General features: G+C 37.7%; 1 protein-coding gene across 1 annotated transcript in view; it reads right to left on the bottom strand.

Moving 5' to 3' along the window:
• Positions 1-21,443, bottom strand: part of LOC125227172 (flocculation protein FLO11) — a 61,125-nt gene extending 39,682 nt beyond the window's left edge. Inside the window, exons 1-2 of the mRNA XM_048131398.1 lie at positions 21,343-21,443; positions 6,010-6,139 (exon numbers count right to left, since the gene is read on the bottom strand). Coding sequence (XP_047987355.1) covers positions 6,010-6,139; positions 21,343-21,399 — 187 coding nt within the window. The 5' untranslated portion in view covers positions 21,400-21,443. The remainder of the gene's footprint in view (positions 1-6,009; positions 6,140-21,342) is intronic.
• Between the last annotated feature and the right edge of the window lie 5,607 nt (positions 21,444-27,050).

Genomic DNA, 27,050 nt, shown 5'->3' with positions numbered 1-27,050 from the left:
ACGCGCATGTGACACTGTTTGAGTTGCAGGCGTCCATAGGTTACGGTGACCGCTTTACATCAGGCGGGCCGTATACTTGTTTGCCACCGACGTAGTATAAAAAAAAAAAAAAAAAAATATTTCTAAGCATTTAATAAAATTATGTTTTAAAAGTCCGCCGACTTTTAATTTCCACGTGCCTCGCTTACTTTTTACCCCTACCAAAAAGTTTAAGACCTTGTTTTTATAAAGACAAAAATATGAATACTGACGTTTGTTGAAGAAATTACTAGGCAGTATTAATGTTGGTGTAGAACGTCTTATTAGTTCTCTTTGCATATCCTATGCAGAATTTAATCGGACGACGGAAATGCAAGTAACCTTTGATGATGAAGTTCCCTTAATTGCATGTCAAGCCATCACAACTGCGAATCCTTAGCGAATCCTCTGCAGTAGACTGTACAAAAAATGCTTCGTCGGTATGTAAAAAAAAAAATTAATAAGATTATATTATTTCTTATTCTTTTATATTTAAATCAATCAGTTTTCTAAATAACTTGTTTTTTTTATTAATACAGTGGACGACATCATTAGGACTATCTTATTTACAAAGTAATAACCTTTCTCTAAAAAATAAATAAATTCACAATCAGAGCCAATGTCAACGAAATTACGCCATCGCATTTCTCAAGGCGTGCCGAAAATCGGTTTTTCATTTTGTGAAGTTCCCATTTCAAGTGATCGGTAAATATCTTCTCATCGCATCAACTGGTAAAGGCCCTCTTGATTCTTCGAAAACGGGTAAGAAAATTGCATTTTATCCACAAGAGTTCAAAGTAATTTCATACATTTGAATAGCTTAATAATATAATATTGTCTTCGGCATCCCTAACGTTTCGAACACTTTACAGCGTTCGTGGTCAACGGGTGACTGAGGAAAAATTACAATGTGCAAAAGCTACCCATATACAAGAAATATTAACGAACCATGACCATAAATAATATAGATTTCTAAGGGGATGAATTGTAAATTCATTATACGCGATTTAATCCGTTTCCATAGTTTTATTTCATGAGCTTAATAATAATAACGTCGTAGTCATAGTATCTCAAAATTTCGAAGAACATTAAATAGCTGTGTTATTTATAAAACTACTTAATTAAAGTTTTCATAATAATAGCGCTGTACGTTACAAAGAAGCTTTCTCTAAGCCGCGTCTTAAAGTATTTATATCCAGTTCTGTTCCAAAAGACAGGGCCATACCTAATCCTAAGTATTTTATTACCTATTTTTCATTTCTAATGCTCTGAAACTGGGTCATTGTTGTTCTGTGAAGTCTACAGAAATGAAGTGTAACATTTTTTTAAAGACCATCTTACATTCAAAGTTCTATTTTTAACCCCCGACGCAAAAACGACGGGTGTTATAAGTTTGACGTGTCTGTCTGTTTTTCTGTTTGTTTGTCTGTCTGTCTGTGTGTGTGTCTGTCTGTCTGTGGCATCGTAGCTCCCGAACGGATGAACCGATTTAGATTTAGTTTTTTTTTTGTCTGAAAGCTGAGTTAGTCGGTCGGTTAGAAAATCGATCTACTTTATCTCGGTCGGGGTTTTTTTCAAAATTTTATTTTTTATGAATTAATTATATGATAATTATTTATATTACGATATGTTATTACATTTTGGTTTGAAATGGATTTGTTGCACAAAGTTGTGCGATCAATTTGCGAAAATAAAGTAAGCATAAACATTGGAACTATAAAAGTTTTCGGGTGTTTGAACTTTTCAACTTTTAGTAAAGGGACCCATTTTATGTATGTAGGTAGAGAATCGTTCCTTCAGCTCTATTCGAAAACTAAGGACGACGAAAGGGAGGCGAAGTTCGCACCCGATAATAATTCCCAATAACCTCTATAATTAATTATTAAATGATTGCCTACGTCATATTCTTTTCTAGCAATATTATTTCTGGGCAAACTGTATTACAAGCTCACCATTTTATTATTTTTACTTTTCTGGAATAATATTTGTGATAGACATTGACTGATTACCTTTTCTTTATGTGATCAATCAATTCGAAGTCTGGTCTCTGAAATAAAAGCTGAAATTGGATGGGGCGACAAATTACGTTAGTGTTACACGTACTTAAAAGGTTTTACATAAGCCTATAATATAACGAGATACATTATTATTCGCAGTATTTATTTTCATTCTTAGGCTAGGTATTTGGTGTACATCTTTCCCATCACGGAACAATGGTATTCCGGACCTTTGGGAGGCGTGCGCGGGGCCGAAGCCAACGCGTAGAGGCCCTTTCGACACTTTAATAAAATGTTAGGGATACACCGAGCGGATGTTGCCATTGCCCATATCATGGGACACACGCAGAGGCAACACCCGCCGGGTGTAAGGACTATTTGAGAGTTAATGGAATCTAAAATGAACTGGTCTATTTTGATGAAAGTGATGGACTAAATACTGGGCTATGGATAAAAAACCGGACGCCTGCCTAATAAAACGGTATCCAATTTTATTTCCGGCAGACGGTGACTCGTCCCCACAAGATGGGCCCCCACAAAAAGCGACATCCAAGATGGCTCAAGGGCAACACCGGTGTGAGAACTCAAGGGTGTCGAGAGGTGTGGTGTACATTATTATTATTATCTCCGTTTGAAACTCTCGGGTCTTTCGAGCCCGGTCATTTATAAGGCGTGCGTGGGGATATTGATCCAACACGTAGAGGCCGTTTGGAGAGCTTTGATGTCATGTAGAACGCCTGCTGGAACCCATTCACAGGTAGGTACATGAATAGATACCCGTGAACCGGTTTCAACAGGCATTGGAAGCTATTGGACAATTCCACGTAACTGTAATGTAAGTGACCACTTCATGGAATTACCCTATTGTAGATAATATAAATAGAGTATTGGTCTATGGTTTAAGTTTTGGAAAAAAGACTGGGCTATTGCAAAGAAATCGGACACCTGCCATAAAATTGTTGGCACAAGTTACCGAGGCAGGTGGTGACTCGCCACTCGGTAGATGGGCACCTGATTTGCCATCATAAAGACGGCCAGGCGCAACACCGGCGTGAGTGGCCCAGGGGTGTCGAGAGGCGGTGCTGCGCTTTCTCCGTAGTTACTATTATTATTTATTATTCAAATAAATTACACAGCATAACAGTAAAACCAAGGAACTTATTATTTAAGGGAGCTACATACGAGTAGGGAGATACCTAATAAAAATACAATATTACTTCTTCGAATGGTTCCACTGAGATCGTTTCTTCATATGAAAAACAAAAGAGCTTACGAATAAAGTAACTTTAGGTCTGAAAAACAACCTACCTAAGCTTAAAACTTTTCTTGAATTTTTGCTTTGCGGATTTGAGCCTTGGAAATATAGCACCATGTTTATGTGAAATTGTGAAGTATGATAGAAGTATGTACTTGTTAAAACTTCTACTGCGTTTACAATCCTTGGTTTTGTTATATGTATACCGGACAACAAACGAGACAATGTTCTTTTGTGCTTACAAAACAAAAGAAACCGGGGTATTCAAGAAGAAAACTTCAGCTTAACTTAATTACTTATTGTTGTTGCATGCTTCCAAAACGGCAAAATCATTAAAATGTAAATTCAATAGTTGCTAACTTATAGTGTAAGATGCACAGGAACAGGTCTCTGTTGAAAAGGTTTACGGTGGCAACCTCGAAAAGCACATTGTAACTGGCTTAGTTGGTGGGAAAAGGTTCGAAATTTTACCCCCTAATTCATAAAAAATTACTGAACTGATTTGTTAAAAAGTGTTATGTCCCTGTCTCTCAAAAGCATAAGTCGATATGACAGAAAGGAACAAAATTTTTTTTTATCAATAAGGGGGTTTAACGTTAGTATGACCAGCATCAGGGTTACACATGATTGCCGCGAGAGTATGTCGCCGCAAGATAGACTACCCGTCTTTTTGTCATTAATACAGTTAGAAGAAGACGAGTCATTTATTTACTAATCAAATCAGCTTCTTTTTAAGAACTGTCAAAACGATTTGCTAATATGGAATTACTATGAAATACTGAGGAGTGACGTCACGGTCAATTCATTTACTTTATATATTTCTCTTTGACTTATTAAATAGAAATTATGTTTAAACATAACTACTGTCCATATTTTTCTTCTAATTATGTGGTGCTTTATTTCGTGCAGTGCATAAAATATTTTATTTTAAGTATAGGAAACTAGCCTAATTATTATGTAGAGATACCACTGTGTGCAACATTTTAAAATTTCGCCAAGTGTATCACTGTAGGTAATTGAACATCGGTCGCAGTCGTCATTATCTCGGTTTCCACTCCTCGGCGGAAGCAAAACCCAGCCCTAAACCCATTAAATTATCCGTCTTATCACTCATTGATATCGTGAATACATTTCAAATAGCTTTCCCATAATATCATTAGGCAGTCGGAGAAGATTCTCCTTCATTTGGTGGTATTATTCATGTTAAATGGAACATTTTGTTGGTACTATATCAATGTGAAAGAATTCGACATTGGTATTAGGTAAACATATCATATTAAAGAAATCGACCTAACTAGCAAAAGGTCAAATGAAAGAAAACCTTCTCAATACAAGCGCGGATCCAGCTTCGTGCCCAGGGGGGGGTCACGTGGTAAAGGCCCGGGGCCCCAAGGGGGGGGTCACGTGGTCTATTTGTATGGCCAACTTAGGCTCCAGGGGGGGGGGGGTCATGACCCCCATGACCCCCCCCCCTGGATCCGAGCGTCTCGATATGACTCAGTTATCCTAGAGTTGCAGAAGTGCGTCATATATTAATAATTTGTAATTCGATAGGTACTTACTTACGTTCAGTGTTGAATCATAAACACCTCTATTGGCAAGTATTATAAAATATGATTACAGTTACTGGCTTCTTGAAAACAACGGATTATATTTAATGGCGTTCTTCAATATAATTATTATAATATCTAATTAAATAACAGATTATTAATTACAATCCCTATTCGTAATATTACGTAGTATTTAGGTATTACATATAGTCGATACTTAAAATTAAATCGATATCGCCGTATTTATTTCTATTAATATCGTAGTACTTTACAGTCGGTATTTATTTCTACATTTTGGCTAAGGGCAACGAGCGATACTCATTTGTGATGGTCGGTATCAGGCGGCTCAAGGGTCGAGCCCCATCAACAGTAATGGGGTCTCGCCGGATCGCCGATTACCCCGCCATATTGAGATGTACCTCATCCACCATCCATGCCAACGCACAAAAACCGGAGGAATTCTTAATAACTCTGCTGTGGAGTCTTTTGTGTTTATTCAGGCCATTATGTGCCAGTATGAAGCTATTCTTGGGAAATGCTGAGTAAGAATGACGATTGAATTTGACATTCTGCTGTAATATCTTATTTATACTCAATTACTTAACAATTTAGTAACTTTTTATTGGAAGAAAGGTCTGCAATCGATGCCACTAGGCTTAGAATAAGTAAATAAAAATTGGAAAATGTCTGCCTTGCGTGAGAAGTTTGAATCAATTTAGTAACTTTCAAAGAATATTTAGTGATTAATATGAAATCGTATACACATTTATATTTACAACCAAATGTAAAGTCGCATGGCCACTTTGTGATTGAATTTTATTTATTTTCCTCGTGTTGTCCCGGAAGTTTCCACGGCCCATGGGAATGAATATTTGCGTAGGCGGTAGTTTTTGATGAATCTGACTGCCATTTTAATCTTTCATAACCGGAATGTAAACTTGGATTTATCGTCTGGTTTTCCTGCGATATTTTCCTTCACCTAAAAGCAACTGGTAATATCATACTTATTTATATATCGTATGAAAAACTTACTCAGATCAGGCCGCGCCTGGAAACAGACCGGAGCTTCCAGCACTTATTCCTATTTATAAATAAATAGAAAGCACCATGTTGTCATTGATCATACAAAATGACGCATCGGACGCCTCAAGCCGACCCGAAGAATGAACTTATATAATTATGAACTGACCTGTGACGAGGTTGGCATGGTGGAACTGGCAGACGGCGTCGGCCTCGTACCACGAGATGCGGTCCCTGAAGTAGCGGTAGAACACCGGGAACCCCTCCTCTGGCAACACCCAAGTGTTGCTGATGTTCACCTAAAACAATAAATATAGAAATAAAATCTTAAAGAATTTTGACAAAATCAAGGATTTTTTATATAGGATTTACTATCTTCATACTAATAATCGTACCATGATTTTTTAGCGCAACCTATTAAATACTATCAAACTACGTTATTTTTTATTTTTTTTTTCAAATTGTGCGGTGACATGATATCACGTCATGATATTAAAATAAAAATATATGTCATTCGTTCTTGTAAAAAATGAAAACACAAAAAATATTTGGGGAAAATAGGAAAGCCAAAAAGCCCATACATTTCAGGGGTACGCTTTTTTGTATGGGCTTTGTCAGTCCCAATTATATCGTTTTTGGACAAAACTAAACTTTAAATATAAATTAACAATGTATTTTTAAAATATGTAAGCCTTAATATACGCCGCTTCACTAATTTTCCTAAAAACACTGATAACTTTATCAATGTTTTTAAGAAAATCAGTGAAGCGGCGCGCGGTACTTTGTTTTTAGATACTCAAGCGTCCCAAAGTTAGACATAATGCTTTCAAAAATTGACATGTTGACAACCTGTTCATCAACACTGTCGCTTATAATAAAGTTTGAAAGTTCCCACTAATAATATAAAAGAGTGGTTGGTACATTCCTGATTCAGTTGAGCATAGAAATTGCTTGATATAAATACTCTTGCACGCCACAATCAATTAATTTCACCAATGATACTTTAGTTTGATATTTATAAGTAGGTATTATTGCATTGAAAATTAAATCAAACCGAATATGAAATGTTCGGTCTTCGTACCAACTGTTCCGTAAATTTATCTAAAGTAGAAATGTTTAATTAATTCCCCTGGAGCGAAATACATCGCTTTCACAAATAATTCGGAAGCTGTTTGCGGATTCCGAGTTACTTGATAAAATATCAACAATGGAATAAATTTCCATTGAAAAGTTAAACAGCAATACAAATCCCATGCTGTTTGGTAGACTATAAAGTCGCCACACTCAGTTAGGTGAAGTTGCGGTGAAGAGGGAAGTTTTGAAGTCGGTGCTACTTGAGCGCACACGGCTACCTATCGAAAGTTACATGCATAACTACTGGACTACATCATTGTTCAGAATATTCAAATACAAAGACAACTAATAGCTATTAATTCAGGTGCAAATCACATTTCATCGGATTGGCACGATGTCTTGACGTTTGAGTGAAACAACGCTATGCGACAGCCGGCAGTCCGATGACTAGTCTACACGTTGACTATAGAAACACAGTATTCCTTATACTGTGACAGAAACGTACTCTTCTGGGTAGAACAGAAAGGTTCTCAACTTGATCAAAAATATATATGCATAGAAAATCATTTATCATTTATTTAACCAACTTACATTTACAGAGAATCCAGGCATGCAAGTTATGGGTTACAAACACAATCATATATTTAGGTACTCAGAATGACAGCCACTTAGGCGTGATACACATTTTTAAAGTGAAACTTCTAATGCGACTTCCAACTGACAACGCGTAACACTCAGTCATTGTTACATTGCGTGAAATGCCGCTCACTCAGCGCGTAACATTCTGTCAGTGCGCGTAACATTCGCTCAACGCGACTCACTCATTCCATTCATTCACGTATTCACTGAGTCAGTGACAGAAAAGTTAAAGTTTAAAAAATGAAAGGGTCAAAAGGTGAAAAGGTTAAAAAAACACTTAAAAGGTTGGAAAGTAAACACGTTAGAAAGTGAGAAGGTTAACAATTTAAACGGTTAAAAGGTTAAAAAGATTAAAGTATAAAAGGTTAAAGTAAAAAGTGAAATATATTTAAAAAAGATAAAAAAGTAAAAGTGGAATAGGAAGAAAAGTAAAAAGGTTAAAGGGATAAAAGTTTTAAAGGTTAAATGTTTAAAAGGTGAAAGAGATAAATGGTTAAAAAGATAAAAGGTTAAAAAGTGAAAAGGCTCAAAGATTAAAAAGTTAAACGATTAAAAGGTTAAAAAGTTTAAAGTATAATAAGTTAAATGTATTAAAGTATAAAAAGTTAAAGTAAGAAGTTAGAAGTAAAAGTTAAAAGTACAAAAAAAGTAAAAGTGGAGTAAGATAAAAAGTAAAAAGGATAAAAGTATCGAAGGTTAAAAAGTTAAATGTTTAAAATTTTAAAAGGTTAAAAAATTTTAAGGTTAAAGGATAAAAGGTTTAAATTATAAAATTATAAAGGTTGGAAAGTTAAGAGGTTAAAACGTGAATAGGTTCACAGGTTCAAGAGTTAAAGTTAAAAGGTTCAAAGGTTAAAAGTTTAATTGTTGAAAAGTTAAAAGGTAAAAGTTTCAAAAGTTAAAAGGTAAAAGGATACACGTTTAAAAAGTTAAAAACTTAAAATTAGGATAAAAATTTAAAAGGTAAAATTTAAAATAGGATAAAATATTAAAAGATTAAAAAGTTAAATGATTAAAAATTTAAACGGTTAAAGTTAAAAGATTAAATAGTTTAGCGGTTAAGAGATGAAAAAATATATCGGTCGACGTTGTTGTACAATATCTTAAGTTCTTAGTTATTATTATGATTCCCGAAGAAATCAAGGCTATTATGGTGCTCAAAGTCACTGACAATTTGTTTTTGTGTCTGAAAAGTCAAAGAAAGCGTATTTTAACAACATTTAACTTTTTAACCGTTTAACTTTTTAACCTTTTAATCTTTAAGTATGGTACATGGACCGCGATATTTTATCATCTTATATGCAGGGCTTTAGAATATTATGCAACCAATACAATTGCAGTATTACTCTGGGAAGTGAACCACACGAGAACAAAGTCCTTTGCAAGTTACATGCATAACCGCGAGGACTGCTCGGTTAGGCGGAATGGTTCTAAAGTGCTCTTCAAACTGAAGCTATGTCTCAAGTTGGGCTGCTTGCTCACAGTACATAGGTATATGGTTAATCAAGGAACTTGCATTTGGAACTGATATTCTTACTTGATGTCAATTAAGCTTCTGTGAGCACAAATACCGGTATTGAATTTAAAAATGTTGACTAAACACTTATTCTTTCTATCGTTATCCCGCGCCACCTGCAGTCAGTTGTCTCATCGCTGGTGAATAGAGCGTATCTGAAGTAGATGATCTGTGTGACCCTGAATATTTGAAGGATGAGTTGTCACATATTCAGGAGGTGCTTAGAAGGAACGGGTACAAGAATAAAAAGTGGCAACCTAGACGGAAGGCAAGGGGGAAACGTCCTGAGGTGTCCAGACAACCGGCATTTCTGCCGTATGTTAAAGGTGTGACGGATAAGGTTGGTACAGTACTTGGAAAGTACTCTATAAAGACGGTGTACACGCCATTATCCAAAGTTGCAGGAAGCCTAAGATCACCTAAGGACGTTATACCGTTTCAATCACCTGGCGTTTATAAAATTGATTGCAGTTGTGGTAGCTCCTACATTGGAGAAACTAAGCGCACCATAGAAGAAAGGGTAAAGGAGCACATCGCGGCTGTGAAAAATCGTCAGGTCAACAAGTCTGCCGTGGCTGAACATTTGTTAGAGTCAGGGCCAAACCACTGGATCGAACTACATGACCCTAAAGTCCTTTCCACGGAACGCCATTTCTACAGTAGAAAAGTGCGTGAAGCCATTGAAATCAAAAAACATCGCAATTTCAATCGGGACGAAGGGTTTAGGATCTCATCCACATGGAATCCTGTCATTAATAAGTGTAAGCCGAAAATAATATCGACAGTCGTTAAATCAAATATCGTCAGTGTTGTATGTCGACAGAGTAACATCCCTAGTGCGCAAACAGTTCAAGTTGATAATCAAAACCAAGTGCGGGTAGTTCGAAAAACTCGCGCGGCTGTCAGAAGGTGTTGATGTCATTTCAAGCCAGTCTTCTCCGAGACCACGGGGACAACGCCGTCCTTGAAACGTTAGAGGTCAGTTTAATATGTTTTGTTTTGTTTTTTTCGGGTAGGTGTATAAAAAATTGCAAGTCACCTGATTTTTGAAAAGTCCATTTATTATTTATTATTGAAAGTTATAAACAAAATTTATATTTAAATTATTAGATCAATATCTAAATATTAACATATTGTGTAGGAAGCAATTTCCTATGTGGTATTAGTGTACAAATCATCACCAACCTGCCTGTTGACCTTTGCACTAAGGTTTGCACTTGTCACCTGTCACTTTTTACTTAATCACTGGCACTGAAAGTAAATATGGAGGCCGTGAACAACATCCTGGAGACACAGAAGAAGTTTGAGGCGTCCATCAACAAGCGGTTCAATGAGCTGGATGCGGCACTGAAGTCGGCTTCTCCTCACTCTCACCCCACCATAGCTAGTCTCAATAAGGAGGTCACCGACTTCAAGGAGCAAGTGTCAGCGATGATGAATCTCCTCAAGCAACAGATCTCCGCAGTTATGGGTATGGTGGACACTATTGAGATGCGCCATCGGAGGAAATTCCTTCTTTTTTCTGGCATTCCGGAGGCAAGCAGTGAGGATATCACTGGCACTGTTGTTAACATCTGCCAAAATAATCTTCAGCTAGCTGATGTGAACAGCGACTCCATTCTGGTCTGTCACAGGCTCGGTGCACCAAAGGACGGCCGACCGAGACCAGTTCTGGTCCGTTTTTGTGATGCGCGGTTGAGAAGCTTGGTATGGACAAAGAAAACAGCCTTAAAGGGCACTCCGACTGTCATTTCCGAGTTCCTCACCCGTGAGCGACAGACAATGTTCCACACAGCTCGGGAATATTTTGGAATGCGCAAAGTGTGGACCATGGATGGCAATATTTTTGTCAAATTGCCCTCTGGGAAGAAACAGCGGCTATCTTCAGATGAACACCTCCAAACGCTGATGTCAAAGCATGCAGTCCGCAGCTCTGAAGCGGTTAGCTCCGAGACCGCTGACGCTGCAGCGCCCGCAGATGTGTTGCCTGAGGTTGCTGAACCTGCGCTAGCCGCTGCGGCTACCACCACGGCCCCCGTCGCTTCAAACATCGCGCCGCAAGTCTCTGCGGCGACTGGCAAGGGAACAGCGACGGCTGCGACCAGGAGGCCGGCGTCGAGACGATAGAGGGGTTCACATGTGACTAGTGATAGTTATCCTTCTTGTTTTACATGTCACAAACAACGCAGTTGAGCAATTATTGCTAAACAATTTTTACAAATCTACCGTAAAAGTTTTATAATTGTTTTTTCTATGCTAACCAGGTATTATTACAAATTCTCCAACTCGAACGTCAAATGTCAATAGCCGTCATGTTGACAGATGTCAAATTACGCGTTTTGTTTTTGCACGAAGTATGTGTCGGCCGTTGGAAAAACTAAAGTTTGTCACAATTCAGTTCTTTCTTTTTTCTTTTGTCACTCACACTTGTAATTTCTGTTGTATTAATGACTATGTCTGATGTGTTTTTGTTCGACTTGAGATGCTTTACTGTTGCTAATGTATTGTGTTATGTTACTAGTGGTCAACTGGCAGGATAAACCGAACATAGTTGGTTAAAATATCATAATTATATTTATATAAGCTTAGTAAAATATATTATATACTTATTACTTATATATTTATTATATATATATTTTTTTTGTATTTGTACCTACGTTAGTGAGATATTTATGTCGGATAATGAGTCTTACCTTTCTGCTTGCGACTTGTCTGCTTCTTTTTACTCGCTTGATAGCTCGGGCGGGGAGCCGGATACTCTTGGGAACCGTCTCACGTTCACTTTTGACGATGATCGTAAACACTTCAACATCTGCCACATCAATGCCCAGAGCATTCCAAGCCACTATAATGACTTCATAGACACTTTTTCCTCAAATAATATACATGCTATACTGGTTTCAGAGACATGGCTTAAGCCTGATCTACCCTCCACTTCTTATGGCCTCTCCGGTTTTGTGTTGCTGCGTAACGACCGTGTGGGTAAACGTGGCGGTGGTGTTGCCATATACCTCCGTAGCGATATTACCTACAAAATAATTACTTCTTCATCTTCGAAATACACTGGTTCCATTGAATATCTGTTTGTGGAAGTCAATGTGAGGGGGTCACTTGCAATCCTTGGTATAGTATATTGCCCTCCTAACATAGACTACTTCACTGACTTTGAATCCCTATTATCTCCGATTAGCTCCATATACACGCATCATTTTATAATGGGTGACTTTAATACCGATCTTTTAAAAATTAACAGTAGATCGCGAAAACTATTACAAATCGTAGAGTCAGCGGGCCTTAATGTTCTTCCTTTGAACGCTACCCACCACAATCGTGAGGCCCCGGATTCCTGGCTTGATCTCATTCTCACGTCGTCGAAGGAACTTGTTGATAAAGTTGGCCAGTTTACAGCGCCTGCCTTTTCTCACCACGATCTTATTTTCATGAGTTATCGTATCCGGCCTCCCAGACCGCAACCCAAGTTTGTTCAGTTGCGTAGCTTTGCGAGGCTGGATATTGAACAACTAAAGCGTGACGCGTGCGCTGTGGACTGGACACCGGTGTTCGCGGCATCCTCAGTGGAGGAGGGGGTAGCTTCCCTAAACAATACTGTTTTAAATCTTTACGACATTCACGCGCCGGTTCGTACTGTCAAATTGAAGCGACCTCCTGCACCTTGGATAACTAAGGGGGTCCGAATGGCCATGGCAAGACGCGACCGGGCGTTCCGAAAGTTTAAAAGTAACCGGTCTGACGAAGATTGGCAATTCTATAAGACCGCAAGGAATCGGTGTAACAGGTTGGTCAGAGCAGCTAAGCGCAAATATATTTATGATAACATAGTTGGTTCATCTCAGGCTGATACGTGGAAATTTTTAAAATCTATTGGCGTCGTCAAATCTCATAACTTAAGTGACTCACTCTCTTCTTTCCCGATTAACGATCTAAATCATCACTTTGCAAAAAATTCTTCTTTGGACCTCGTCACAAAAGATTTGAGCATATCGTATATTTCCACGTTGCCAATTACTTGTGATAAATTTTCTTTCTCCCCCGCCACTGATGATGAAATACATAAAATCATTTTGTCTATTAAATCTAATGCAGTTGGCAATGACGACTTGAGTAGGTTAATGGTTATCTGCATCTTAGAATGTATTCTCCCGGTTATCACTTCTCTCATTAACTCTTCTATGTTCAGTGGGGTTTTTCCGTCAATATGGCGGAATGCCCATGTTATCCCTTTGCCCAAAATTTCTAGTCCCGTTTCGCTTAAAGACTTTCGGCCTATATCAATTCTTCCGTTCATGTCAAAAATCCTGGAAGCAGTGGTTCATAAACAATTATCTGCCCACATCTACTCCAACCAGCTACTGTCGCCTTTTCAATCTGGTTTTCGACCTGGCCACAGTACCTCGACAGCTTTGCTTAAGGTAGTTGAGGATGTAAGGCATGGTATGGAAAACTCCATGCTGACTGTATTAGTTTTAATAGATTTTTCAAACGCCTTTAATGCAGTTGATCATGATCTTCTACTTGCTTCTCTCAAACAATTGAATATCTCATCATCGGTGGCAGAGTGGTTCTCTTCCTACCTCAAAAACCGACGGCAGACGGTCCGCTCTGGTCAGTGTTTTTCTGACTGGCTGGAGCTGACCTCTGGTGTCCCACAGGGTGGTATATTGTCTCCTCTTCTGTTCTCCATTTTTATTAATTTAATTACACGTAGCCTTAGCTGTTCTTACCACCTGTATGCTGATGACTTGCAACTCTATACGCAAGCGAGTATTAATGATATCGGGTGTGCAATCTCCAAAATAAACGATAATCTTAACCGCATCTCTATTTGGTCCCGTGATTTCGGAATTGCCGTTAACCCCACTAAATGCCAAGCGATTGTTTTGGGAAGCCCCCGCTTGCTTGCGTCAACAGATCTGGCTCATATTTCACCGATCCTCTTCGAGAACACGTTGATCCCTCTGTCAACACAGGTTAAAAATCTCGGTCTCATTATTGACAGTGGTTTGACATGGGAGCCTCTCGTAACAGACATTAGTAAGAAGGTGACAAACATATTACGGGCGCTTTACCGACACAAAAATTTCTTACCGGTCAGCACTAAAACGCTTCTCGTACAGTCGCTGATACTGCCAATTATTGACTACGCTGATGTATGTTGCACCAACATTACACAAGCCTCGCTGTCCAAGCTTGATCGTCTCCTAAATAACTGTATAAGATTCGTTTTTAATCTTCGCAAATATGACCATGTCTCCGCTTTTCGCCGTAAACTTAATTGGCTCCCAATTCGTGAACGTAGGTCATTGCGAATCTTGTGTGCTCTTTATTCGATCCTATTTGACCCAGCTGCGCCCAATTATCTCAGGACCAACTTTCAGTTCGTAGCGGCTCGGCCGGGTTGTGAGCTGCGTCCTTCTCGTGCGCTGAAACTGGCTGTCCTCCCTCATCGCACTGGATTCTTGTCCAACTCGTTCAGCTGTCAGGCAATTCGTCTATGGAATGCCCTCCTCTGCCTATCAGGCAAGCTCAGAGTAAACTCTCTTTTAAAAGCAAGTTGCGTAAGCACTTATTTGCAAACATTCGAAATTAAAGTCTACTTGATGTCTCGCACTAGGTACATTTATTTATTTATGTATGTGTATTTTATTTATATATTTGTATTATACTAATATATATGTAGGTTTATTTATTGTATTTGTGTATGTTTATTTTATAATAGTAGGTATCGACTTGTATTTAATCATTACAATCTCATACTGGCTTTATAATATTGTGCACCAAACTAACTATCTCTGTTTTGCCCAATGGTTGACTGGTAGAGAATGCCTTAAGGCGTTAAGTCCGCCATTTGTACTTTTTATTGATAATTTGTGCAATAAAGTTTAAATAAATAAATAAATAAATAAATAATGTGTAATATGTCCAGCACTGTAGTAAAAATGCATTTTTTTATTAGTCTGGTTTAATGTCCCACTGCTGGGCGAAGGCCTCCCATTGCATTGCTGGTGTAAATCTGGCCCTCTTCTAAAATTCACCACTGGCTAAGACACTAGATTTTAAGGAAGCGACTGCCATCTGAAGTAGATTAGACACTAATATATTAAAGAAATAAAAGTACTCGTATAAATAATAGGGAATTACAGGAATTAATCTGTTAGATATTTCGCCCGCCGTCTGTAATAAGCACTCAGCAGTCAATAACTCGATGCCAAATTGATCTGATAACGATTTCGTTGCGATTTCACACACTGGGCCGCAGATCGAGCCGAGCCGGTTGAAATAATCTGGCCACCGAATAGAATAGAGCCACTGATAAGGAAATGATTAATGGACTGCTGTGTAGGTTGACGAAAATTGGACCTGACGCTTTTTGAATGGTGTGAGTAGTAGTTTAACTTTCATCCCATGGAAAACTAGACAATACAAACATTCACGACTATAAATACATACAAGTTATAACTAGCGAAATTCAGTTAATATTTTTTTTAATATACTGTTATAAATATAATAATTTAGTGCCAATAAAACAACATACAATATACCTTACCGTTTATAACTTAAAACTTGTACACCTACATACATTTTTAATTCATTCATGTATCATCATTCAACGTATTAACATGCAGTGTTATGTGATAAACAAGGGTGGCAACTTTGGAATCAGTACAACTCACTAGAGCTTGTAAGTAGATTAGAATTGTGAGAACTAAATTTGTAACATGACTTTGGTTATATTGATTGTATCTATCCGGTTTAATCCTCCCTATACACCGTAGGTATGTGTCCTATTACCCCTCTCCCTCTAAATAAAGTTACCAAATACGTGTATGCAATATGCACATAATGAAAATCTCCTTTTGTCTTTGGTTAGTTCAAGCTGTGGTTCTATTACTACCCCCACTTCATTACAGTCCCCGTGTTTAACCAACTTCGCTAGCTAATTTCATATTCGCTTTTATCTGCGAACTTTCGGGTCCTATTTGAGTATGATATCTCGCGTCAGTCGTGCAATACAAGTCAGTACGAACTTATAATTGGTGGTATTTTGAGTTGAGTACAAAACAACCGGCTCTATAATTAATTAGCGTACCCTTCGTTTGACTTTCCCGAACAATCGAGTGTACGGAGGAGGTTTTCAATCAAGTGAATTAATTGCAAATCTTGGTTTGTGAGCGGATTACTGGGAGTAGGTATACTGCGGTTTTGACACGACCTATTTCTAGACCTAATCGTAGTGGTAAATATTAGAGCTAGCGGTCAAAATTTTCATTTAATTTAACAAAATAATCTTGTGAAATAAGTCAATAAACACGTTAGTTACTTTACTTTTATTCCAAACATCGAACTTACACGACGTCACAATTCTATCATGACTGTGTTGAGTAGGTAATATGCGTGTGCGCAATACATTGCTGCACTGTTTTTTGAAGTTAGTAAAGGCTTGATTAATAATTGAAACTCGTTTTATTATTCACTGAAACCTACATTCACTCAAATTGGCCATTTTATAAAAAATACATGCAATATTTTTAATACACATATCATCGATCGTGACCCTGAAACGCATATATACCTAAAGCGTGATTGTATATCTATTACCTTCTTCATATGGGTTAACTCAAGTAAGTTACCTCAGAGTACTTAAGATAACACTTAAGGTGTGGGGTCGTTTAAGGTAGGTAATTAGTATACGTATACGGAGAGGTGATTGAGCCCTGAGGCGCGGGTGCTGCCACAAGCGTTCTATTTACCGCCTACTTGAATGTAGTCGAAGTGATCAGTGGTTACCGTTCTCACAGAATGAATGGTGACTGAAGATATTAATGCTTTTTGATATAGTAGGTACAAATTTAGAACAGAGTAGGTAATTGAGGTGGCATTAAAGGTGTGGGGTACTTTAAGGCAAGTAATTAACCGTAGGTATATGAGAATGAGCCCCCGAGGCGCTGGTGTGGCCCAGACGCGTCCCATTTTATGCTTAGGTAGGTACGCTTGAAATGTGGTTGCCGTGATCGGTGAGAAACCGACATTCTTAGCGTACCTACTTAACCTGAATAATTTACATAACATACATTAACTCACGCCTGTGTTCCCAAACGGGGTAGGCAGGAGACATGATGATATTCTTTTATTTATTGTACAGTGCTACGCCCTTGCAGGGTGACTATGTACCTAATCTATGTTATGTAACACCTCTTCTAACCATGGTTTTGCATGAAATAAATGAAATGAAAGTGCGCAAGTTTCATTATCACTTTTGGCACATTGTGCAGCAGTGACAAGTTTGCTAGCATATTGGCCACAATACAATGGATTCCACATTCTACAGTCGACTTCTAACGACACCCACGAGAGGAAAGGTTTAATTTTCGAAAAAGTAAGACTGTTATTTACTTTTTATTCGTGTTGTCCAAAATACTGCACATACTTGTGATTTTTTTTACCAGAATTGTATTGATGGCCAGGGAGATTTGAACGCACGGCCTTCTACGTTTTTGCGAGGTATCAGTATTTTTTTTTATAAAAAAGTCCCATTGCTAACGCGTCATCCTGTTTACTCGTAATTGTCACATGTAGACCTAGTAGAGACTCAGGGCCGGATTAAGGGTAGAGCGAGTGGAGCGGCCGCTCTAGGCGCCACATGGTACGGGGGCGCCGAAATCGAGAATGTGAAAAAATCAATACAAAAAAATTTTACATTGCGTGGGAGCGCACATATCACAAAATAGCGAGAGGAGTCGGGAATTAATCCAGCTATTGAAAATCTGCATTTGTATGTAATTCAGATTAAGTGGAGAGTTGCACCACATTGCCAACATATACCAACATTCAAAAGGGCGCTGTTGCTAGGGCGCCGTAAAAGGAGGATTCTAGCCCTTGACGAACCACATTGTTGTGCGGCCCAACGACAAAGTTACGTTATCCAAATGCAAAAATATGAGTCTTTTCGAGAGTCCAAAGCGGATCTCCTCATAAAGGCGCAAAAACGACCTAGAGAGGCGCAGTTTAGTGAGTCACAGGAGATGATGAGCGAACTTCAAAGGACTATAAGATTCCGAAGGAGTGGCAAACTACCGAAATGGGCATCCCGACGGTGACGATCGAGTTCGCGGGTAAAGTCTTAATTATAACTCTTAGTATTATAGAAATAATAGTGATGGCGAAATATAAGGCCTAAAAATCGGGAACGCCTTGTGAAGTCAAAATACCCCAAAATATGCCAAAGACCGCAGCTCTGCAGTTGATAAAAGCTTGGAAGCTCGCTGCTTCTCCGCTAGAGTTAAGCATAGATTTAAGAAAAAGTATTTATTGCTCTGAGGAGACAAATTGTCAAAAAAAAATCGCGCTCGCTCCGCTCGCGCTTACTATTTCTGTCGTTCTCTTTTAGGAAAAATTCCGCTAACGCGTTTTGATTTCAAGTCTGCTTTCCTGACTTGGCCACTATTATAGTACGAGTAGGTACTCCATTTTGTTTGTTATTTTATGCACATGATATCCACTTTCAGCCCCACGTCAACCCTTGTCCCTTTCGAACTCTGTATTTATTTATTTAATCTTTATTGCACAAATTATAAACAAAAAGTACAAATGGCGGACTTAACGCCTTAAGGAATTCTCTACCAGTCAACCATTGGGCAAAACAGAGATAATTCGTTTGGTGCACAAAATTATAAAGCCAGTATGAGATTGTAATGATTAAATACAAGTCGATACCTTTACCTACTATATATGATGATGTAATCCATAAATTATGTAGGTATTGCGTTGATCTTCAAATTACGGCATTACTATGATTTTTTTTATATACGTCGTGAAACTTCTTCCCAAGGGCGCCGAAACTCAAACTCGCTCTACCCTGATCGAGTGCACGGGCCGGCGCTGTAGAGACTAATGTAGAGACTTTGTTAAAACCATTTCATATTCCTGATGTTCTCGCCTATTTTTTTTTAATTTGTAGTTGCCTTTAAAATACACGTTCCATATTTAATATTAGCATCATATATCTGACTCTTTAGCACAACTTGCCCTGTCGCGCGCGAGTCCATACATCAAGCGCGACTTCAAGTATGGACGCGCGCGACAAGGCAAGTTGTGCGAGGGTCTGGACCTTTATATTAGGTCACAGGATCTGTTACATTTCGTAGAAACACTACATCTAAGTAATTAAGACAGCACTTAAGGTGTGTCGGGTCTTAAGGCAGGTAATTAGGCGTCACACACACAGACATACATTATGTGTGTGGAGAGATAAATGAGTCCCATATAAGCTCCCTTACGCTTGAAATGTGGTGGAGGTGCTTGTGGTTAACCGACAGGCTAAAGGCAGCGAGGTATCTACTTAATCTTAGGAATTTCTCCTTACACATGTTGCAGTATTCATATTTGAAAATTAATTAAAAATATTTCCAATATACATGATTTTTACACTGTTTATGTAATTTAATTTACCTATGGCACAAATATTTTTTCTTTCCTTGATTTTGTATCCTTATTTATACCTGAATTTTTTCGATTTTTTTTATGAATTATTAACCAAAAACAAACGCGAACCGAATTTTGATGACCTCAACGCTTTTCTCTTATAACAATTAAAACATCTTAAATATCAAACAAAGGCCATTGCTGCTGTTACGTACATCAAAGTGTGTCAAAATATTTTAAATATTAGAGAGGAAAACAGAGACTAAATTTATATGGGAAGGCCTTTTGGGGCGGTCGTTTATTTTCGTCTTAACGCTTACGCTTGAAATGTGGTCAAAGTGATTGGTGGGTCACCGGCAGTCTCAAGGGGCCGGCGATAGGCCATGTATCTACATTCGTCTAATTGCATTTTTTTATTTTTTTAGGTATTTAATTATTGTTATTAAAATGCAGTTGACAGCATATAGCTACAATATAGCTCCACAAAACTCTGGAACGAGTTTGAATGTGGGATCAACAGTCTCTCATGTGTATTTTTCAATTTCAATGTTGGGAATAGGTATGAAGTCCATTGGACATTTGAATTCTAATAAGAAATAGTATTGAGGCATAAACAAACACGTAATTTTTGTGCAATTATTAAAGCAAAAGAGATGTATGTGACAAGCTTTTATATTACAAATTATGGACAATTCATTTTTTAATTCAATTTCATTTATTTATTACCACACATACTCGTAAATGTTGCTGAAATTAATTAAATACGTTATTATTAATTTGTGGTGAAGTTTGCTGCCAAAACTGGGTTACATAAGCAAAACGTGTTTGTTTTTAATATTGCTAACGAAGTTTAAATTAAATAAATACTTACATATAAACTAGTGGTCACAGTAAAAAAAAATTTAATATAAATATGTAGTTAAGAAATTATAATATAATTAGTACTTGTTCTCTAGGAACGGAAAATTCGTTGACTGATGCAGTTTCTTATGATTTTCAGCATTTTTCTTTGAGCAATCAAGATTTGCAAACTTAACATTTCTACGAAAATAATAAATCAACAAAATGTTGTGCAATATTCGCTACACAAAACAACAACAACAAACAAAAATACGATGTAGCATTTTTATTAAAAGAAAAAGATAACACTTTATTTAGAAGCATAATATGAGATGCACAATATGCACATAATATCGGTAATATTTCACTCAGCTTAAATATGATAAACTATAACTCGATTCCCCCAAAACTGCTGCAACGTGCATTATTATCGTGGCCTAAACTTGTGCGAACTTGGGTAACGACTTTAAGACTAAGCTCAATAAATTATGCAACTTGTATGCAAAATTCACCTATTTTCTCTGTCGTAGTTTCTACTTAAATTTATATCATTTACAATTTCAGTAACATAATTAATTACTTATTTACTGATATAGGTACATACCCTAAAAATATAATTTAGGTTTTATAATAATATATTGAAGTATTTACCTAATTTCTTTTAGTTTTTATTATTAAGTTTAAGAATGTGAATATTAACGTTGAATATAAATAACATATTGGATTTAAAAAAAAAACACTTAGCACAAAAATAGCCTTAGCCTAAAATATTTGTGAAAGTTAATTTAATTTCAACAATTCCTGTGTTGACTTTAATAAGAGTAATTAAATTTGAGAAAAAAAACTTTCACGTTGCACCGTTTACGTAACTTTTCAATATCAAACAGCTACGTAACGTTATTTATGCACTTCTCTCAAAAAATAAATTGAATAAGAATTAATAATTCCAAAAATTATAAACCTTTCGAAATTCAGTAATAAACTTATTCTTACCGCTCGTCCTTGAGCCGACGCGAATAGCGCCAAAAGCGTAACCGATATCCACAACATCGCGTAGCTGCGTAGCGTCGTAGCGGGCTGTCCGTGCAGGCGCCTCCGCGGCACTGACGCTACGGCGACTACGCTCTACGACTCGCGTGCCCGCCGCGGCCTCGGGACGGACCTTCCTTGTACATTATGTAAACAAAGTATTCGACACTAAAAAGTGCCTCCTTGTGTTTGTTTGCGAAACGAAGGTCAGGAAAATAACTTACAGCGGTAAATAATTTATAGGTTTAATTTGTGGAACTAACCTAGTTTTCCCTTTTTGTATACCTATTTCTTGTTTTTATAGCTTAATAAGTCGACTTAATTCTAAATAGCATTACATGTCCATGATACCCAATACACTTCTATCCCATGTGACTTGATAAGTTTCAGCATTTTTCCTGTCTACGAGATAGCACTGCAGACGAACAATTATAGAAACATGGTTTCCTTTTGGCCAGTAAGAACATTTAAGTGAGAGTTAGTTCGTTTATATTTTTTTGAGAGATTACTTGATGACAAGGGAAGCGATTTTACTCATCTACTTATTTTTAATTCTCCGTGTAAACCCGTATAGCGTTAATCACGACACATTGTCGTTTTACTTTTACGAAATTATGTGGCCTTTGGCTAGTCTGTGGTCAAGAGTAAGCTCATCTATATATATAAAAATGAAATGCGTTTGTTAGTTACCTATAAACTCGAGAACGGCTGGACCGATTTACGTAATTTTGGTATTGTAATGTTTGTATTAGACCGCAGAAGGTTTAGGCAGTGTAAAAACACGTAAATATTGTGATGATAATTAGAAAACAGTGATTCTTTTTTCCCATACAAATTGTTTCTACCTGACATACCTGACAACTTGACAATGACGTGACGTTAATGACAGGTGCGTTCCAAACTTACATTAATGACGGATGTGTTCCAAACGCATTGTGATTTTATTAATCTTGGCAAAATAATGTGAAAATTAGTAATTATTCCGTTAAAGAAATAAGGAATGGCAAAATAATGTGAAAATTAGTAATTATTCCGTTAAAAAAATAAGGAATGGCAAAATAATGTGAAAATTAGTAATTATTCCGTTAAAGAAATAAGAAATAATACTAAATCGGAACGCACACGTCTGTTACAGCTATTTTAAGTAGTCTATGAAGTTGTCATTGTCAAATTGCTTGCCAGATTTATAAATTTTCTCTAATAGCTGTAACAGACGGTTAGATTTGGTTCGGGCCGGACCGGTCGGATTTGGTCCGCGTGCTCTACAGACGGCCGGATATGGTTCGGAGCGAATTAAATCCGCTGTCCGACTCGAACCAAATCTGACAGTTTGTTACAGCTATTAATTTTATACTTCACAAAAGTAGTGATGAACCGGTACCATCGCAAATAAATAGTTACATTCGCTCCGTGCAAAACTTAGGCGAAGGAAACCGAAACGATCACAATCCTCAAGATCTCTACACACATGGCGATCGGTTGCTCGATTAGAGTGAGATAGAGCGATAGAGTGAGGCAATACATGTTTGTCCTTCTCTACCTATTGCTCCATCTCACTCTAATCGTGCAACAAGTAGTTGATTAGGTGGATGTCACACTGGCTCCGATTCGCATCGCACAACCGGAGCCAGTGTATCATCCACCTTAATATGTAGCGGCCAGGTAATGCGGCTAAAAAATATTGCTTAAAATGAAATGAATGAGAATGAGCTGTCATAACAGAAAAAAATCTGTTAGACGTTGTCAACTGTTATTGCTGTGATTTGTATTTTGAGATAAAATAAAAATAGTATATTTTTAGGGTTCCGTAGTCAACTAGGAACCCTTATAGTTTCGCCATGTCTGTCTGTCCGTCCGTCCGTCCGTCCGTCCGTCCGTCCGCGGATAATCTCAGTAACCGTTAGCACTAGAAAGCTGAAATTTGGTACTAATATGTATATTATTTGTATCACGCCAACAAAGTGCAAAAATAAAAAATGGAAAAAAATGTTTTATGTGTTAAATGTGTTATGTTTTTTACCCCCCTTACATGTAAAGTGGGGGCTGATATTTTTTTTCATTCCAACCCCAGCGTGTGATATATTGTTGGATAGGTATTTAAATATGAATAAGGGTTTACTAAGATCGTTTTTTGATAATATTAATATTTTCGGAAATAATCGCTCCTAAAGGAAAAAAAAGTGCGTCCCCCCCCCTCTAACTTTTGAACCATAAGTTTAAAAAATATGAAAAAAATCACAAAAATAGAACTTTATAAACAATTTCTAGGAAAATTGTTTTGAACTTGATAGGTTCAGTAGTTTTTGAGAAAAATACGGAAAACTACGGAACCCTACACTGAGCGTGGCCCGACACGCTCTTGGCCGGTTTTTTTTGTAGTTGGAATAAACTAGCTTAAATGGTGTATTTTAAATGAATGGTAAAAAAACTCCAAATTGATTTCAAAAGCAATTTAAAGTATTACAGTTAGTAACTAAAACAACGCAATAACCGGATGATTGCCACAAGAGGAAAAAGGTAAGTCATCTTATCTCTTCAATAGGTATGTGCATAGCCGGGCACCGTTAATCAAACATTTAACTTCGATAATCGTTAATCCGTTACTAAAAAAGTTAACTTCGTTAATCGTTAATGCGATACATTTCAACAAATTTAACGTAAGTTAAAGTTAATCGATAATCCGTTAACGCGTGACAAAAAAATATTTTTACTGTAGGTATATATTTAGTTGTATCAGTAATCCACTATAATGTATTATATTACTGTAAAAGCCCGAATTACAGCAAGCCTATTGAACTCTAGGCTACATGTGGAAGGCAGTGATTGCCTGAGCTACTGCCAAGAACTGTGTCAGGAGAGCTGCAAGATCACAGCAGGCGGAAGCCGGGTAGAAGCTAGGGAAGAGAATGTGGTCTTAAATTGGGCTCGAATTTGCTGCCCTGTCACTAGAACAGAACCACAGTATAATCTAGAACAGTTGCCATGGTAAAACTTAGGATTCATCGAATCAACGTTGGTAAAAGCGAACCCATGTGAACAACAATTCTTTAGGTAATATTTGGGCTTTTGGCGATCAAAACCGGTAAAAGCTGGGATTTACCGGTTAAATCCTAGGATTTTCCGTACTTCGGACTTTTACAGTAGCGTGTTTTTCGCGGCGCTGCCCTGCTAAATTAACGATTAACGGACTCGGAGAAATTTAACGGAAGTTAACGAGTCCGTTAACATTTTTTAGAGTTAACTTAAAAATTAATCCGTTAATCGAAATGTTAACTTCGTTAATTAACGATTAACGGATTAACGAGTTAATGCCCAGCTATGGGTATGTGTATATTAAATAGGTACGCTATAATGTAATTAATGATGTAGCTACTTAATTGTGTCAAGTAAAAATGGTCACTTCTTTGCCTTGCCCCATGTTTTGCGCCTCCAAGTATAAGGCGATACGAAGTACGCCGGGCAGCTAGTTTATAACCGAATAACATTAGCACAGCGTTCAATAAGTATATAACGATTTGACAGTTTTTGAAAAGAAGCTAATTTGACGAGATGAATTTTAATTTGAGACTAGTGGAATGGTGAGCCAGTACATGTCATCTCTTGCAAACCGTGTAGTGGCGACGAGATGACAAGTGACAACGCGCCTAAGGCGGAGGGACTGTACAGTATCCGTGAGGAATTTATGTCGAGCACAGACATACATCAAAGTAGACACCGAAGTGTTCAAATATCCTGCGCGAGAAATGGCCAAATTGTACGTGACGTCACGTCTCGCGACAATGGCGGCGCGCTGATAGCGCCTTAGGCGGAGCTGTACTTATACCTACAGTGTCCGAGAAGAATTTGTGTCAAGCACAGACGTATATCAAAATGGATGTATATCTAGATTCCTAAAGTTTTTTCTTCGATTTTTAGATCGCCTAATATTTTTTGGCATAATGATCATTTGGCCTAATTTAAATGTCCTAATATTGTTTCGCCTAACGCCGTTAAAACCCACTTTTTTAGAAGCGATTCGGATTTTTGTGAGGTCACGGTTCTAACCTAACCTAAACCTACCTTTCTAACAGCGAATCGGTTCTGGGTAATGTCATTTTTGGGGCAAAATTTAAATTATGCCAAATGATCGTTAGGCCAAAAGAGCGTTAGGCATTTCATAATTCGGCCAAATGAGTTAGGCCAAGTGATTTTCGAACAAACGTCATTAGGAATGTAGAGGTAGTCCCATATCAAAATAGATACCAACGAGTAGTTCAACAGTCCAGTCCAGAGAAATGGCAACCTCCGCAAACGAAAGCGATGCTACATGGCTCTGTAGCGACAATGGCGCGCGTGCTGACTTGTGAGCGTTTCGTGACCTTCGGCTAGCCACCCTGTCCAGAGAAATGGCCAACCTGCACCCGATGCTACATGTAGCGACAATGGCGTTGTGCTGACTTGTGCTGACAAGGTCGCTTAGGCGGAGAAGTTGCACTTATACAGTATCCGTAAAGAATTTGTGTCACGCATGGACATATATCAAAACACATACTAACGTGGACTTTAATAATGCAAGACGTCACTGACGTCACCGGCAATGGCGATGATCAAGTCAAGCGCCTCAGGCGGAGCTGTACTTATACTTAATACAGTTTTTGGTGAGAATTTGTGTCAAGCACAGGTATATCAAAATAGGTACTAATGAGTGGTTCAACAGTCGATTGCGAGACATGGCTAAGCGGTAGATACGTGACAGCGCCTTATACATTTCTCTAGTAATTGTATTTCGGTTTATAAGGTCATATAAAAGTCTTAAAACTGTATAGATTTGAAGCTTGCTATGATTATCTTTCAAAACAAATACAACACAATTACAAACGCCTGAACGTGACACTTTCGACGTCTATTTCAACATATGTCTGTGACTTTGAGTAACACTCCGGACTACGGAGACGCAAATGATAACGTGCAGAATCAAAGGACAAAAGACGTTTGAGCTTAAGAGCGCAGCCGTGTCTAGTAGGTAAAAGACTATTGGTGAGTGTGCACGGGAAAACGTCCCATTTTGTCGATTCTAAAGTCAGTTTATTCATATAAAGATACATGTAAAAGTCGCCTTAATGGTAACCGACAAAGTGGGACGTTTTACTAAACACATGCACATTTAAGTAAAAGGGAATTTTCTTTCTGTGTTATTTGGTTGTTACAGTGCAAATACATGTTGGTTATATGATAAATGCTGCTTTTTACGCTTATTGTAATCGAGAATAGTAGACTGAAAGTGAAAACGTTTGAATTTAGCCACAACTATAAATAAATACTTACAAAAGTTGATCGGGATTTTTTGCGCATTGAGGCCACCTTTTTTTATCGCACATGTAATTAAAAGGGTTCGAGTAGGGATGGTCTCTGGAGATTATTTTTTGTGTAAATAAATATTGAAGTTGAAGTTCTTAACAACGATAGTTTATATTTATATAATGATTTATATGAAAAAATAAATTGGAGTCGCAAAAAATAAATTGATATCACGAAACATACGACCGCCTACGAACGCGCTTACACTCCACCACACATAGATAGCGCCACAAAAAAAATGTAGCTTTGTTTCATGACACTTTTCTCGGAATTCTTAATGCCAATCTACAAATAAGTGATTTTTGTGGCGCCATCTTGGCGGTCGCATTTTAATG

This window comes from Leguminivora glycinivorella, chromosome 6 (assembly GCF_023078275.1).
Source record: "Leguminivora glycinivorella isolate SPB_JAAS2020 chromosome 6, LegGlyc_1.1, whole genome shotgun sequence".
Lineage (NCBI taxonomy): Eukaryota > Metazoa > Arthropoda > Insecta > Lepidoptera > Tortricidae > Leguminivora > Leguminivora glycinivorella.
This window is presented reverse-complemented; position numbering and strand designations above follow the sequence as displayed.